The sequence below is a fragment of the Gopherus flavomarginatus genome, chromosome 6 (genome assembly GCF_025201925.1).
Source record: "Gopherus flavomarginatus isolate rGopFla2 chromosome 6, rGopFla2.mat.asm, whole genome shotgun sequence".
Taxonomy (NCBI): domain Eukaryota; kingdom Metazoa; phylum Chordata; order Testudines; family Testudinidae; genus Gopherus; species Gopherus flavomarginatus.
Window position 1 is genome coordinate 43918379 of NC_066622.1, and position 14766 is coordinate 43933144.

Sequence of the window (14766 nt, forward strand, 5' to 3'; positions counted from 1 at the left end):
TTTTGAGAATTTAACTTTTTTTTATTTATACATTCACTGTACTGCTTCTCCACTCCCATCAGTTTACAATGTTGCGGTTCTTTTCTTTTACATTCAGACTGGCAGTAAAATCTGTGATGTGTCAGCAGGGCCTTTAGGAAAAAGCAAACCGTTTGTTTAAAAAATCCAGAAAAATGTCTTATTTTCTGTGCAGAAAAAATACTCTATGTGGAAGTTTGTTTTTGTTAAGAACAAATCCAAAAAATACTAATATGTTCCTCTCCTCCCCTACCTTTCCTCTTTCCTCACTATTTTTCTTGAATTCTGTCTATCTGCTCTCTCCTTTTTACCCTTCCCCTCTATTTTTCTCTTCTTTTTCTTCTCTTTCAATTTAGACTGTACTAACACCATTGCTGAATTGACACTTGTAGAGTCTTATCTTCTCCCAGTATCTTAACTTGGCCAGCAGACGCTATGAGGAGATTGGCTTTTCGAGGTGCTGGTTGTACTCTGGTAAATCTGGTACATTATTGATCATATATGCATCATTCTCCCCTCTCCCCTACCTTGACTTTCTTTTTTTTATCCTGGCTATAATGAATCGCCCCTCATTAATTCAACTTATTTAAGTGTTTGCTGGTAATTAATTCTGTTCCTGGAATATGAAAAAGATACTCTAATGTAGTTATGCCAGGCTGCTGCACCATTTAAAAACAACACATACAAGAAAAAATGCCTTGATTATATTAGAAAATGGAAGGAGATCTGGGGAGGCTCTAGTCTGTACCCATTCAGTCTTTAGTCTTTGAGACTCCCAACAATAGTGCCAGTAGAGAGAAATCTTTGTGATACAGAAATTGAGCTACGTCCGCCAGCTTGTTTCATAAACCACTCAGTAGTTGTTGGATGGTTATTAATTTCAGTCACTGTTTACTTTAGTAAATTCATACCCGAGGCCAAGAGGAGGCAGACACTCTTACATTGCCAGTTACTTAGGCTATCCAATCCACACTGATTTTAGCATTGGAGGGAGAATGCGAGGGCTTGAGAACATAACAAAATGTAACTGGGTTACAGCCCAAACCCCTTTTGGTGTGATCCCAGGACTAGATATTAAGCAGTAGTTGTGATTTTTACCTGTCAGTGCAGACTCTTAATTACATCAACAGTGTTGTTTGTTTTTCGCTTTTGGATGTGGGATGGAGTACTTGTCAGTCAGAATCACCAAATTATCTCTTGTTTGAGCTAGTTCATCTGCTATGACAAAAGTTCTTATTTTATTATCATGTATGGAATGACAAGTCACAAGAATTGATGAGTGATTTAAGAAAGCATACTGGTAAGTGTTGTTAGATACATTTTCATCACCCTGTAAGAGTCCAAGGCACTCTGGTGTTATGGTGATGCATGGCAGTATAAAACTCGAGGATAGATTGGATTACCAGGTAAACTATGAAAGACATAAGCATTGTTTTAGCTATATGATTTCATGAGGTAATAATACATAACTTAATTTTAGTGAACCATCTTGAATACATATACCCTAAAGAACTGCAAGTTTAATGCTCACTCTCATCAGAGAGATTGGATGCAAAGCCATAAGTTTAAGAACATCTTTCTTTATTATAGAAGAAGTTGGATTCCATGGGTTCCAAGAGACGAAGAGCTACTTCTCCGTCCAGCAGCATCAGTGGAGGAGATTTTGATGATGGTCACCATTCAACAAATATACCAGGCCCAAGCCGGAAAAGGAGGAGACTTTCAAATCTCCCAACTGTAGATCCTGTAAGTACCATTGTAATATATACCCGTTCTGTTTTATTGCACAAATCCAAATGTGGAATACCTTTTGAAATTGCTATAAGCAAACATCTGCAAAAAAAAAAAAAAAATAGAGAGAGAGAGAGAGAGAATATTTAAGATAAGGGTACAACATAGTATTCTATGGATGTTTTCTGGAGTTGCAAAGTCTTCTTCCAGGCTTTCCCCAATGGGACGGTGTTCTACATTTGTATGGAACCCTAAGGAACAGCTTCTGTTTCCTTTGCTATATTGTGCACTTTCCTGGCCTGAGCTCCAATTTTAAATGACATGGGCAAGTTACAACTTCCTCCTGAGCCCAACAGCACTGATTCTACACTGGCTGTAGAGCAGGGATATCAAACTCATTCTGTGGAGATGTCTGAGTTACATTTTTAATTATGGTGTGTGGGCTGGGGCATAAATTTAGGACTACGTATCTCCTTCAGTCCATTAGTTCTCCCACTGATGTCAATACAAGATTTGTACAAAGAGCAAAAGGTAGAATATTGCCTTTCCGTGTAGTACCTAAAGTTCTATTATTTGTTCAGTACCTTACTCATCCCTGGCCCATGAAAATATGTTCATCTTTAGGACCATCCCAATTGATGTCCTTTTTCTCTTCCTTACTCATTCTCCTTTAGCGGCTTTTCTTTTTTATTCACTGTCTTTGTATTTCTCGTCTTATCTTCCCATTGCATCTGCTTCCTTGTAGCAGTTCCTGATTTCTATACCTTATGGCTTTCACTTCCTCCCCATCCTCCTTGCATCTGCTAAAATGGTCAGCAAAGAAATAGTAAATGCTGACATTTGAAGTGCCATCCTTAGGCATTAGTTAGCCTAAGAGAGATTGACTGTGAAACATTGGAGTCTGCATTTCCTTATTTATTGTTTTTGGTGTCTTCTTGAGTCTGTAGTCATCACTGTGTTGGTTTACATTTGGGAAGTTTCCTTTGCAATCACGGGGGCTAGAAAACTCCTTTTAATAAAGAAAAAACACACAAATCTGGGTATGCCCTGGTACTATATTAATACATCAAATAGGCTGGGTGTTTAATACTCTACTGTAGAGCAACTTATGGTGTGACACTCCTCTCCCCCCACCTTCCTGCTCTAACCAAGGCTTGGGCATAAATCCACATCCCTGAGAAACATAGCTATGCCGACCTAAGCCCTTGTGCAGACAGAATTCTTCCATTGGCCTAACTACTGTTTCTCGGGGAAGTGGATTACCTATGTTGACAGGAGAACTTCTGCTGTTGGCATAGGTAGTGTCTACACTGTAGCATTTCAAGTGCAGATATACCCTAAATTTGTTGCCTCTTGGCATTTCCATTGTTTTACTGAATTGTTCTTGCCTTTTAGATTGCTGTGTGCCATGAACTGTACAACACAATCAGAGATTACAAAGATGAACAGGGCAGGCTCTTATGTGAGCTTTTCATTAGGGCACCAAAACGAAGGTGAGGAGATGGCTTTGATTGGTAACAATCTTAGGTATGAGAACTAGTCCTGGAACAAATGGATTTTGAGAAATAGCTCATCTGTGTAAAAGTTGCAAAACTTGTGCATTAAATATGCAACAAGCTTGCATAAGTCTTTTGATCTTTATATTTGACAGCATGCCTCTTTGAACAACTGTGACACAGGTGCCTGTGTTCGGGCAGAAACATAGAATATAAAGCCTTCCTGACCATTGAGATCTATTTGACTGTAAAATTGTCTTCAAAGGTGGAGGAGTAAAATACTAAAAATATATCCTAGGGACAAACCCATAACTGACTTTTGGGAATGGAGTACGTGAAGTGATAGACTATTTCTGTCTGTAATTTTTTTTATAGATTTAAGATAAATTTTAAACTATGTGCTAATTCATTTATATTAAGGCTGTTTGTAAATTTGAGCTATTTAAGTTGTAGCAAAAACATACTATAAAAATTTCTGCATTAGTCTTAAATTTGTGCAAAGTTAAATACTGTAGGGTTCGCTTTCAGTGCTCAAACTCTAATGTCTTTACTTATTGTTACAACAGAAATCAGCCAGACTACTATGAAGTGGTTTCTCAGCCGATTGATTTAATGAAAATCCAACAGAAACTAAAAATGGAGGAGTATGATGATGTGAACCTACTGACTGCTGACTTTCAGCTACTATTTAACAATGCAAAGGCTTACTATAAGGTGAGGAAGCTTCATATGAAGGCCCAAATTCATATATTCTGACAATAGCAGGTCTGGGTGCTGTTAAAAGATACAGCCAGTTTCGTATGTAAGAGACAATTATGGTAATATACATCTGTTCCAGTACTTCAGCGGTTCCAAAACTTTTCTGTAGTGTGGACCAGATCTTAAAACAGAGATTACCTCATATGCCTCCTCCTCTCTCTTTCCCAGTCATGTAGCATCCCTGCTCAACTACAGCAATTTCTTCCATGGAAAAATATTAGGAAAGTATGTCTTTTTAGGTGTCTCATGTGATGTGTGTTTTCCTTTGGGAAAAACATTAAAGAGCACAAGTAGAATCCTGAACTCAGTACTCAGGCAAGTAAAGGCCGAACAGATTTAAAGTATTTTATCAATACACTTCCCATTTAATGAATTGGTCATTCTGAATGATTATATATTTGTTTTTCTATATTTAACTTGATCTCATCTTTTTTATTTTTTTGAAAGAAAAGAGCAAAAGTAGTGGGATGATTTCATCTCTCACTTCCATCAGTTCTGCCTCTCAGCTGGAAACAAGCAGGAGAGCTAAGATCACCAATAAACAAGTGGTTTGCTAGCTATCAATGGTGTGCAGGACACTCATTTGAAATCTCTGCAGTATTATACTCTGTTTAAAAAAAGCAGTAGTTTTGCACTTATATAAATCAGAGGTGATCGATGCTCACTTTGAATGGGGGGGAAGAGGGTGAGTATCAGGGCAGAATAGGGAAGTTGGGGTGTCTCTTTTTCTGGGGATAGCTTCTTCTGGCCTAATCACCCTGGTTCCGACTGAGACTGAGACTCAGTCAGAGGTTGCTTGTGTCAGGGGCAGGGCTCAGTCAGAGGCAGCTCAAGCCAAGGCTCAGGGTTAGAGAGCTGAGTGTGACGTGGGGGAAACTGGGGACGTAAATCAGCACTAGCTCCCCTCATCCCTTTGGTTCTGCTGCCCCTGATATGAATGGTACACTTTAGATGTTAATGGGTTTTATTAAGGTTATCTTTAAATCATTTTGTTAGCATTTTTCCTAAAATTTAATGAAAAAGTTAAAAATGTGTTTCAGAATCTTAAAAAATAAATTGTTTTCCTGTATTTCTTGCATTGAAAGTATCAATATCTTGTGGCAGAGATGGGATAAAAGAAATCCAAAACTTTATTGCCAATCTGGGATAACTTAGCCTCCACCACACTTAAGGACATTAGGTATCTATTTTAATTCATAATAGCATTCCTGACGTCACTGTGTTGAAGAATTACACAGCCAGTAATTTCTGTGTTTTCTATTATTTAATATATTTCACTTCAGAATGCTCAGAATTTTAAGAACACTTTTAAAATAACAGATAGCAATAATGTGCTGTTTGGTTCATTCTCACAGCCAGATTCTCCTGAATATAAAGCTGCCTGCAAACTGTGGGATTTGTATATGCGCACAAAGAATGAGTTTGTTCAGAAAGGTGATGCTGAGGAGGAGGAGGAAGAGGATGAAGGGCATGACAATCAAGGGGCAATATCTGAAGTAGTAAGTAGGAAGCACTGCATTTATAGTTTGCTTGTGAAATTAAGAGGTGTGTGAAAACTGGGCTTTCAGAATAAGGTTAACCTCAATTTATAGAGGGACATCGGTTGATGTGTGGTTATTAAGCTGGGCCAAAACAGGTTATGGGACATGCGTACGTATAAATTAAGTCACTAGATTATGTTCTGATACACTGTTTAAGGGTTCTTACATATACATAGAAAATGGTAATGGGTTCAGTACTCTCTATGTAAGTATTTATACCTTTGCATATGTTTGTGCATATATTAGGGAACTCTTAAGAAATAAATGTTTACGAGATGATCAGTGATATAACTATTGTATATGTGGTTCCATTTTAATCCAAGTTTTTATAATAAATATGACCTCTGTAACATGCATGATCTGAGGCCCGGTGCAAGAAAACCTGGGTCCCAATGAGAACACTTTCAGATGACAAGTATCAGAGGGGTAGCCGTGTTAGTCTGGATCTGTAAAAGCAGCAAAGAATCCTGTGGCACCTTATAGACTAACAGACGTTTTGGAGCATGAGCTTTCGTGAGTGAATACCCACTTTGTCAGATGCATGCACCATACGTCAGATGCATTCACCCACGAAAGCTCATGCTCCAAAACGTCTGTTCGTCTATAAGATGCCACAGGATTCTTTGCTGCTTTCAAATGAGACACCCATATGGTCAACACGATGGTGTTATTCTCAGACTTATTGTTCTTTGTATGGCCTTAAACCAGCGACTTAGGCTAGAGCTACTCCTGCAAATCTCCGTTAGTACTGCATGACATTACAAGGCATATTTTTATTTAACTTTGAAAAACAGTTCTGTGCACGAAATGTGTATGTGACATTGAGACTTATTCAAATGCCTTACTAAATGCATAACCATAGTACTATGTCTTGAAAAGTTGCACACATCTTTATAGCTGCTGTTTTCATCCTATTTTCCTTGAAAAAGAATATTTATACATTTACACTGAAATATTTTACAGAGGCCATTAGAAGCTTTTATAAAATTGAAATCTTTCTCATCAAAGCTTTTTGTAACTTCATTTCCTGTACCAGTCTTCTCCAAGCTACTTGAAAGAGATTCTTGAACAGCTGCTTGAAGCTGTAGCCATAGCCACCAACCCATCAGGACATCTCATAAGTGAGCTGTTTCAGAAGCTTCCCTCTAAAGTGGTGAGTAGTGAAATGAAGTCATTTGTGTTCTCTGTTTGGTATCTGGAAAATAGTATAACTGAATACTGTGGGCTGACTGTGGGACTAACAGTCAAGTGAACAAAAATGAATAAAAATACTTTAAGCACTACCAAGTCATAATATTTTGCTTTTCAGTGGAAATTGTCTCCTTATGCCTGTTTACTGAAGAAGCCATTATCAGTTTAATCAGATAATGTACTATAACATTTTAACTCTGAAAGCAGACTGTGAGGGGTGTGTATAATGTCTAATAGCTATCAGTGTTGTTACGCATTATAAGATAAAGGTCATGTTATAAAATCATTGCTTCTTTCTGAGGAAATAGTTTTTTTCATATCACTTTGGTGGAATGATGAAATATTTCACTTTTCTTAATTGGCTGTAAGGGCTGCTTATTGTTTTAGCAGCTTTCTGCTGGTGGAAAGGTGTTTATGGATCAACCCTAAAATAATCTTTTTACTAATCTAACTTTTTTGTTTTGAAGTCATTTACAGCTCAATTCAGAGTGAGTGTAACTCCACTTAGTTTGAATTTCATCTTAGTGTAAGGGATCTACTCTGTGAATGAGATCATTAGCTCATTTGATGAATCTATATAAATAAATCCTTTCAAATGTTGTTAATAAGCGATATTAGTTATGTGAGCAATGTATATCTTAATGATATGGAGAAAGTAAACAATTTTGGTTAAGAGAATAAACCTTAATCAATACTGAATTTGTACATAATCTTTCAACTGTTTTGTTGTGGTTATCTATCTTCTCAGCTGCCTTTGGTAATAGGCCATCAAAATAATAAGTGTTCATTTAATACTGATTTTTATTAAGTGTTTCCCTTGTGAATGATATGTTTCAGTGTACAACCACAAATATATCATTTTTTGTTTCCAGCAATATCCTGACTATTATGCAATAATTAAGGAGCCCATAGATCTTAAGACTATTGCCCAGAGGATACAGGTACAGTATGATCATGTTAATGAGCTGTATATTGTAATTTTGGAAAAATAAGCTTTTTAAAGTTTAGAGGGAAAAGTTTATGTAGATCAGTAGTAAGTGTAAGTTTTACCAGTAAATTAAGAAACTGAAAACTATACTGCTCTGAGGTTCAGGACTGGCTATAGTCAGTCCTGCGCTAGTGTGCCAAAAGTAGTCACAGTTTTAAGGTTCAGTGTCTTAAACCACTAGTTGCTGATATGAATGAAATGCCAATTACTGTGAGTTCTTGGCCATGTACTAGTATTAAAGTAGTCATTTCTGGCCAGGGAAAATTGAGATATTTAAGTTTAGATTAATGCCATTCTCATTACCATCTTGCTTTCTCCCACTCATCCTTTCCTATTCTTTCTTCGTTTTAGCTAGCTGTTATCCTGAACTCCTGGAGTTAGAAATTGGTGATCTATCCTACCTCAAATTATTCAAATCTAATTTTTAAAATGAAGTATTAGTCTCTAATTCCAGAATTTTGTGAAATACTATCTGCTAATTCATATTGAACTTGAAGTGGAGGATAGAGATGTGTTAAAATGGTAATCCAAATGATGTGTGTTAAAGTTTGCTTAAAATAATTTGAGTCAGTGCATTGTTCATTTAGTTTGTTGGACCTGTCACTTAGAAAATAACTTTTATATTTGTATCTCCTATATGATTTTCTTTTCTTTTTTTCTTCAAGTTTGTTTATATGCTGCATAAAGAAATGTCTTTATTCAGTGTGAACTACCTTTTACTTTCCAGTGTTTTGCATTTTCTTTCTTCATGTGACAGGATAAAAAGGATCAGTTATTATCTAAAGAGTAAACTGCTCTGTTTTTTGTTCTGCAGAATGGAAGTTATAAAAGCATTCATGCAATGGCCAAGGATATAGATCTCTTAGCAAAGAATGCCAAAACCTATAATGAGCCTGGATCTCAAGTATTCAAGGTTATTTTCAGATTTTTTTTTTGACAATTAAGTCAAGGTTCAGTCTTTATTTATTATATTACATATTTTAAAATTATTAAAATGGTATTTTGTGTTTAGTTTCTAAAGCATTTCTAATTTATCTGGAAATATTAAAAATGATATTGTCAACTAATTTCTATGCCTTTTATTGTTAGTAACTCCCTCTTAGAAGTTTGAAACTCATATTCTTTCCCTGTTGACTGTTCTTTTCCGTTTGCCAACTATACATTTCTCTCTTCCAATTTTATTTCAAATGGGACATAAATCAGCCTGGTTTCTTATAGGAATGAAGGATGGCTTGCTGGCTGTTAGGTTAGAAATGCCTAGAATTCCTGGCATTACAGATTCAAATCATGGCACTTGACTGTCCGTTCATTATCACAGAACATTTGAATTCTGTGCAGTTTAGTGTAGGGAGGTCTGCGGTGTAAAGCCTGAAAGAATGGAGGTCTTGCCTCCTTTGCATGGATAGTAAAGATCCTTTTCCAGCTTTTGTAAGAGTATGCATGCATCATATGGCCAAAACTCACTCTCATCTCTTCCTCACCACTTCCTTTTCTCTCTCAATTGACCAGCATGCTGTGTGCATATTTTCTACCTACCTGCCTACATACCTTCCTGTACCTAAAAGTGAATGAATTTCAGTGGTGAAGTGATTCCTGCATATCTTTAACTTTTCGGATGAAGGGCGCTACATATATGTAACATTCTAAGGGTAAAATCTATTATTTTAAGAGTAGAGGTAAATAGAATGCTAAGGCAGGCTAGCTATAACACCAATCATCTTCCAGTGGACAGAAGAAAAACAAATCCAGTCATTCTAATGTATTGTTTGTATGTGTTTGCGCGCATGCGTAAGTCGTGGATTTTTTTTTTTTTTAAGGATGTTGCAAAGAAGTGCCACAGACCAAAGCCACAGTTTTATTCCCTTTTATTTAACCATTGAAAATCTCCTTTCAAGTTAGATTTTGCTATAGAGTTCTGACACTGGGCAAAGTCGCTCTCTATCAAGAAAATATGTAACCCTAACTTTTGTTCTTTTCTCACTATTTTAAATATGTATAGTTATATCTATAAAATTTGAGTAAATCCTTGACTCAGTCTCATTTTTTCTGAAATGGAGTATTCTTATTTCAATTAACAGGATGCAAATGCTATTAAAAAAATATTTAATATGAAAAAGGCTGAAATTGAACATAATGAACTGGCCAAGTCAAGTCTTCGAATCAGGTACTGCAAGTAAAAAAAAAATAAAAAAGAAATGCTGTTTGAGGTCTGGTTTACATGTATTTACTGATATTTAGTTCCTTAATTTTGCCCCTCAAAAAACAAAAACCAGATAAAATTAACTTGCTTGTTGTTGCTTTAAATCGTAAAAACCACTGAAGCAGATTTTTGAAGGTAACTGCTGAAATATACTGTGTAGGTGATATATTCCTACTTTTAAGATATATTTGGCACTGAAATATAGAGAGCCTTTAGGAGCCTCTAAAGCTAAAGTTTTAGCCAGCTTCTATTCTATGTGTTTAACGAGTAGAAACAGAAAAGCTGGAACAACGAGCAGAGGCTCAGATCCTCAAAGATATTTAGGCATCTGACTCCCACTGAGGTCAAATATGTTTTGAGGATCTAGGTAAGAGTGCCCTTCTTCATAAGAGTTGCTGGATGGCCAAGGGCCTCTGATGTATCCTGAGGCCTGCAAAGAATTAGGGGGACCAAGGATTCATTTTTTGCATGAGCCCAAAATATTTATTGGGGGGGGAGCAGGGAAACAGCCCAAAATTCATTCATTCAGATGCCCAGCAATCATTTTGGAGGAAAGCCCAAGATTTAGTAACACTCTTTGTATGTGAAAATCTATTTTAATTGTAATAAGGGGCAGAATTATGTGAGATAGGGATAGAATCGACTTGTTGGTGATGGAGTGAAGTTTTGGAAATGTAAATTAAATGGATGTGGCTTGTGGGAGAGGGGGTAGTGCAGTTATTTGTCGTTTGGGCTATAGGGTTGGTCTTGAAAAAATAGTTGCTGAGAGAGAGATTTTTTTCAGGCTGTTATTTCCTTCCTGAAATCACATTAATTGGAAAAAGCTTTTTCCTCCCGCGCAAATCCTCACTCTTCAAAATGTCAGTGTGGACATTTTATGCACATTTCATATCCCAGACTATAGAGAGATCCAGATCTCTCATAAGTTTCACTTGATATCATTGGCACTTCTCAAAGCTAGGAAGAGGGGGAGAGAGAGCTCAGTGGTTTGAGCATTGGCCTGCTAAACCCAGGGTTGTGAGTTCAATCCTTGAGGGGGCCATTTAGGGATCTAGGCAAAAATCTGACTGGGGATTAGGCCTGCTTTTTGCAGGGGGTTGGATTAGATGACCTCCTGAGTTCCCTTCCAACCCTGATATTCTATGAGTCTATGATTAAATACTTGCTAGGGTGAATTATATTCTTTATCAGAAAAGCTAAGTGACATCTTCCAAATGAGCACAAGAGTTAACTTCCTTGGTAGATAGGGAACTTCTTTAGATATTTTGCAAAGGACCAACTTGGAGTACGTGTCCTTTTCAGAAATAAATGTCTCCTCTTCTGAAGCTGTTTTTGTGATAGGATAGAGAACTCCACAAACATCCTTATATTAAAAGCATTACAGTTAACTTAAATATTTGTCTTAAAATGTTTTGCCTTCTGTTACAGATAACACCTAAGATTAGTGTAAATTAAAGAGATTAGAAAACTAAACACTTTTTATGGTTTACTTGGTGCTTTTGACAGTACTTTGAGTGTATAGTCAGTTGTTACTATGTCTTCTGTTTAATCAGTCAGTTTCCCCTGTTTGCATAAACCTTTCATATAGCAACAGCAGGAAGGAGAAACTTCACAAAACAAGAAAATGTGATGTAAAATCACAAACACTGTCAGAGGGGTTCATGTGCAGGAGTAATTCTTGAAACGTTTTTAAACATTTCTTTTAAAAATGGACTTGATTACAAATTGATGGTGTCCTCTCCAAAGTCTACTGTGCTCATTTAGGCCCTGACACTTCAAACACCTAGCACGTGTGTAGCTCCACTGAGGTCAGTAGGTCTACATCTCTGCTTATGGATTTTCAGGATCAGGGCCTAAATGGTGACTCGCTGACTTCATTAGGAGTAAAAGGGGGAATCAGGACTTTGCAAGGTTGGGTACTGTACTTAATTTTGAGGCTGTGACTGCTCGTATCTTAACAGTAACGCTTTTTGTGCAAAGACGGCTGACAAATAATTATATTAGTATTTGTTAGTTGAATTCCTCTCTCTTGTACTGCCAACCCCTTCTCTATCCCTTAGTTATCTTATTCTGTAAGGTTCTTTTAATATTTTACCTTGTCTGTGAAACTTTTATGTAGTTGTGTAGGGCCACAAGTTGACTTTGTGTCCAGAATAATTTGACAGCTCTCATCTTGATTTCTATATCTTTTGAAAAATTTTTTGCCTCAAGCAGGCAAAAAAACCCCCACTCTTAAACAAAAATAAAATTCCCCAGACACCTCATGGTCAATTTGAAGGCGAGAAAAGCTTAATTTAAAAAAAAACAAAACCTTCCTGCTGCCATGAAGACTGCTATTGGCTGTCAAGCACAAACCTGTTGTTTCAGATCCCTTTTAACTTATTAAACTCTAGATGGTCATCTAGTGGTTTTTTTTTTTTTAATAAATACATGACTTCTTAATTCTTCCACCTCATCTGGGAGTCCTTCACCTATATACTATTATTAGCAAAATACCTCCTTAAATTATTCTAGCCTATTTTCCTCTTAATTTTAAAAAGCCTAACTTTATAATAACTCTTTGCTACTTTAAATACTCTAATCATTATGTCAAGAATAATCCCAATTTTGTGACTCTATCCTGATGCACATCCTTCATTCCATTCATCATCATAAATTGCCCCTTTACATGCTCTTATCTGTCTTTGGTAATATTATCTTAAGAATGTACAATGGTGTCCACAACACCATTTAATATGCTTTATTAAGTAATAACACAATATGCTTGGCTTTGTATTGTTAACCTCTCAATTTTTAGCAATATTCTGTTAGCCATCTTTATTGCTGCAGTATGCAGGACTGAGCATTTAAATAATGGTTCTATCAATATTGCTAGAAACTTTTCTTTTACCTTTATAAACAAATTCAGTATCATTTACATTATGATTAACTTGGGTATTATTTATACCTAAGTGTATCACTTTACATTTAGCAACATAACATTTTTTGTTTCTTCTCTGAGTGCTTTTCAAGATTACTCTGTGAAAGAGCTACATTCTAGTTACATCTCTTCTTGGGTCTAAGGCAAGTTTCTCTTTTTCTCCCTTTTTCTGGGTTGTTTCTTCTTCTTAAAGGACTCCATCAAATTTGGCTGCTTCCAAACTGACAGGTCCTTCCTCACAGGGTAAAGGCAGTGTTGGTGATGAGAGAAATTCTACTAACAAATATTACCGGTAAGTAAATTGTCTGTTTTCGTGTGGATGCCATCTAATTTGTTTGATTTTTTTATTTATTTATTTTGGCTGGCTGTCATTTGGAAATGTTACAGTCAAAGTTTTTTTTCTGAAATTTGAAGTGTGTTTTTTTTAAATGAACTCTCAAACTTAATGACCTAGGTACACAATAATTAAAATATCAGATTTAATAATCCCTCCTTCCCAAATAGCATAGTTTAATAGGTTATTTACTCTAAATTGTTCTTTATTATTTTTAGAGTTTTACTTAAATTTTGTTAAATTTGTATCATAGTTGATTTAACATTTATTTCCTTGGAAATGTTCCAAAGAACAGCATCTTATATTTGATTACAAAACTAGTCGTTAAAAGTATCAAAAATATGTATTGCAACTCAAAAATATTTGTGAATAATTTTAAAGTAATTTTTTAAAATGTAAAACTAAAGAACATGGAAAAGCAAAATGGAGGAAAAAACCTTAAAGGAAAAGGGATGCATTTGGAATACTGTTCCAGGAGACTCATGTTGTCGTGATTACATGGAATATTCTGCCCTGTTCATCACTCGAGTTCTGTGGCCTAGTATATTAAACACAATCAGTGGCCTCTTGTCACTCCCACAAAGTAACAAGAAAATCATGCCTTGGTGGGTACTTTCTAATTGTTCATCTTGAATTGTTTTTCATTATGACTGGTAAATATTAAGAGTAGTGCAGAGGGCATTGAGTAGACTAAGCTTTAACTTCCCTATTTCAGTAGTTCTCCAACTTTTTGACTTGGTGGAGCATTTTATAAAATAGATGATATCATGGGCCATTGTCCTCTGCTAACTTTCCGTCTTTTCTTGGGTTAGTCCTGTCTGCTCTTCTAGTGGTGGTTTTGTGGACTGCTAACATGACCTTCATATTCCACCAATTGTCCACAGAACATAACTAAACAGTAGTTTGATATATACATTGCTTTTCTTTTTACTTTTAAAGTAACAAAAGATCAGTCCAAGGGGATCGTTTATCTGCAATAACCATGGCATTGCAATATGGATCAGAAAGTGATGAGGATGCTGCTTTGGCTGGTAGGAGTTAATACCTCACTTGTACCAATTTCAGTTTATTAAAATTTACTGAACAATTGTGGAGATACTGACTTATCCAGATGTCTGTATGATACTTCCTTTGCTATTTTTCTGGAGACTGCTGTTCCCAGATTATTTTGCATAGTTTCCAAAGCATGACATGCAATTTCCCCAGTGCTGGTCACTGGTTGCTGGAAGTGTAGATGAAATGTGCCGTTGGCAAGTGAAGGAAAGCCAAAATAACTTACCTGCTTTGATTTTGATTTTTGTTGCATTGCAGTCCATCAAAGCTTTATAAACTGGGGAAAGTGTTGCTTGTTTTATATATCGTTTTGTTAAATTAGAAAAGACATTGGATACTCTTCTAGTGTTGAATAGAGAAAAATAGATTCTTTCAAGTTCATAGGTCAGCTAACTTTATTCTTAGTAAAATGTTTTATTTTATTTTATTTATTAAGCTTTACTGTTGGTCTTAAATACAACGCTTAGACAATCCTCTTTTACATATTCTAACTTCTGGCACCAATTTAAACACTTGAAATCACAGCTATTCCTTA

The 14766-nt window shown here is 36.0% G+C and overlaps 1 protein-coding gene across 28 annotated transcripts in view; it reads left to right on the plus strand.

Moving 5' to 3' along the window:
• The window catches only part of PBRM1 (polybromo 1), an 84486-nt gene that overhangs the window by 3428 nt on the left and 66292 nt on the right, over positions 1-14766 (plus strand). For 10 of the 28 annotated variants that reach the window (XM_050957675.1, XM_050957681.1, XM_050957690.1 and 7 more), the window contains exons 2-11: positions 1609-1764; positions 3145-3242; positions 3812-3959; positions 5360-5503; positions 6582-6698; positions 7609-7677; positions 8539-8637; positions 9803-9888; positions 13038-13136; positions 14118-14209. In XM_050957675.1, the coding sequence (XP_050813632.1) occupies positions 1609-1764; positions 3145-3242; positions 3812-3959; positions 5360-5503; positions 6582-6698; positions 7609-7677; positions 8539-8637; positions 9803-9888; positions 13038-13136; positions 14118-14209 (1108 nt within the window). Of the gene's footprint in view, positions 1-216; positions 502-1608; positions 1765-3144; positions 3243-3811; positions 3960-5359; positions 5504-6581; positions 6699-7608; positions 7678-8538; positions 8638-9802; positions 9889-13037; positions 13137-14117; positions 14210-14766 lie in introns of those variants that run through there. The other 18 variants (XM_050957678.1, XM_050957685.1, XM_050957679.1 and 15 more) reach the window with 10 other exon arrangements.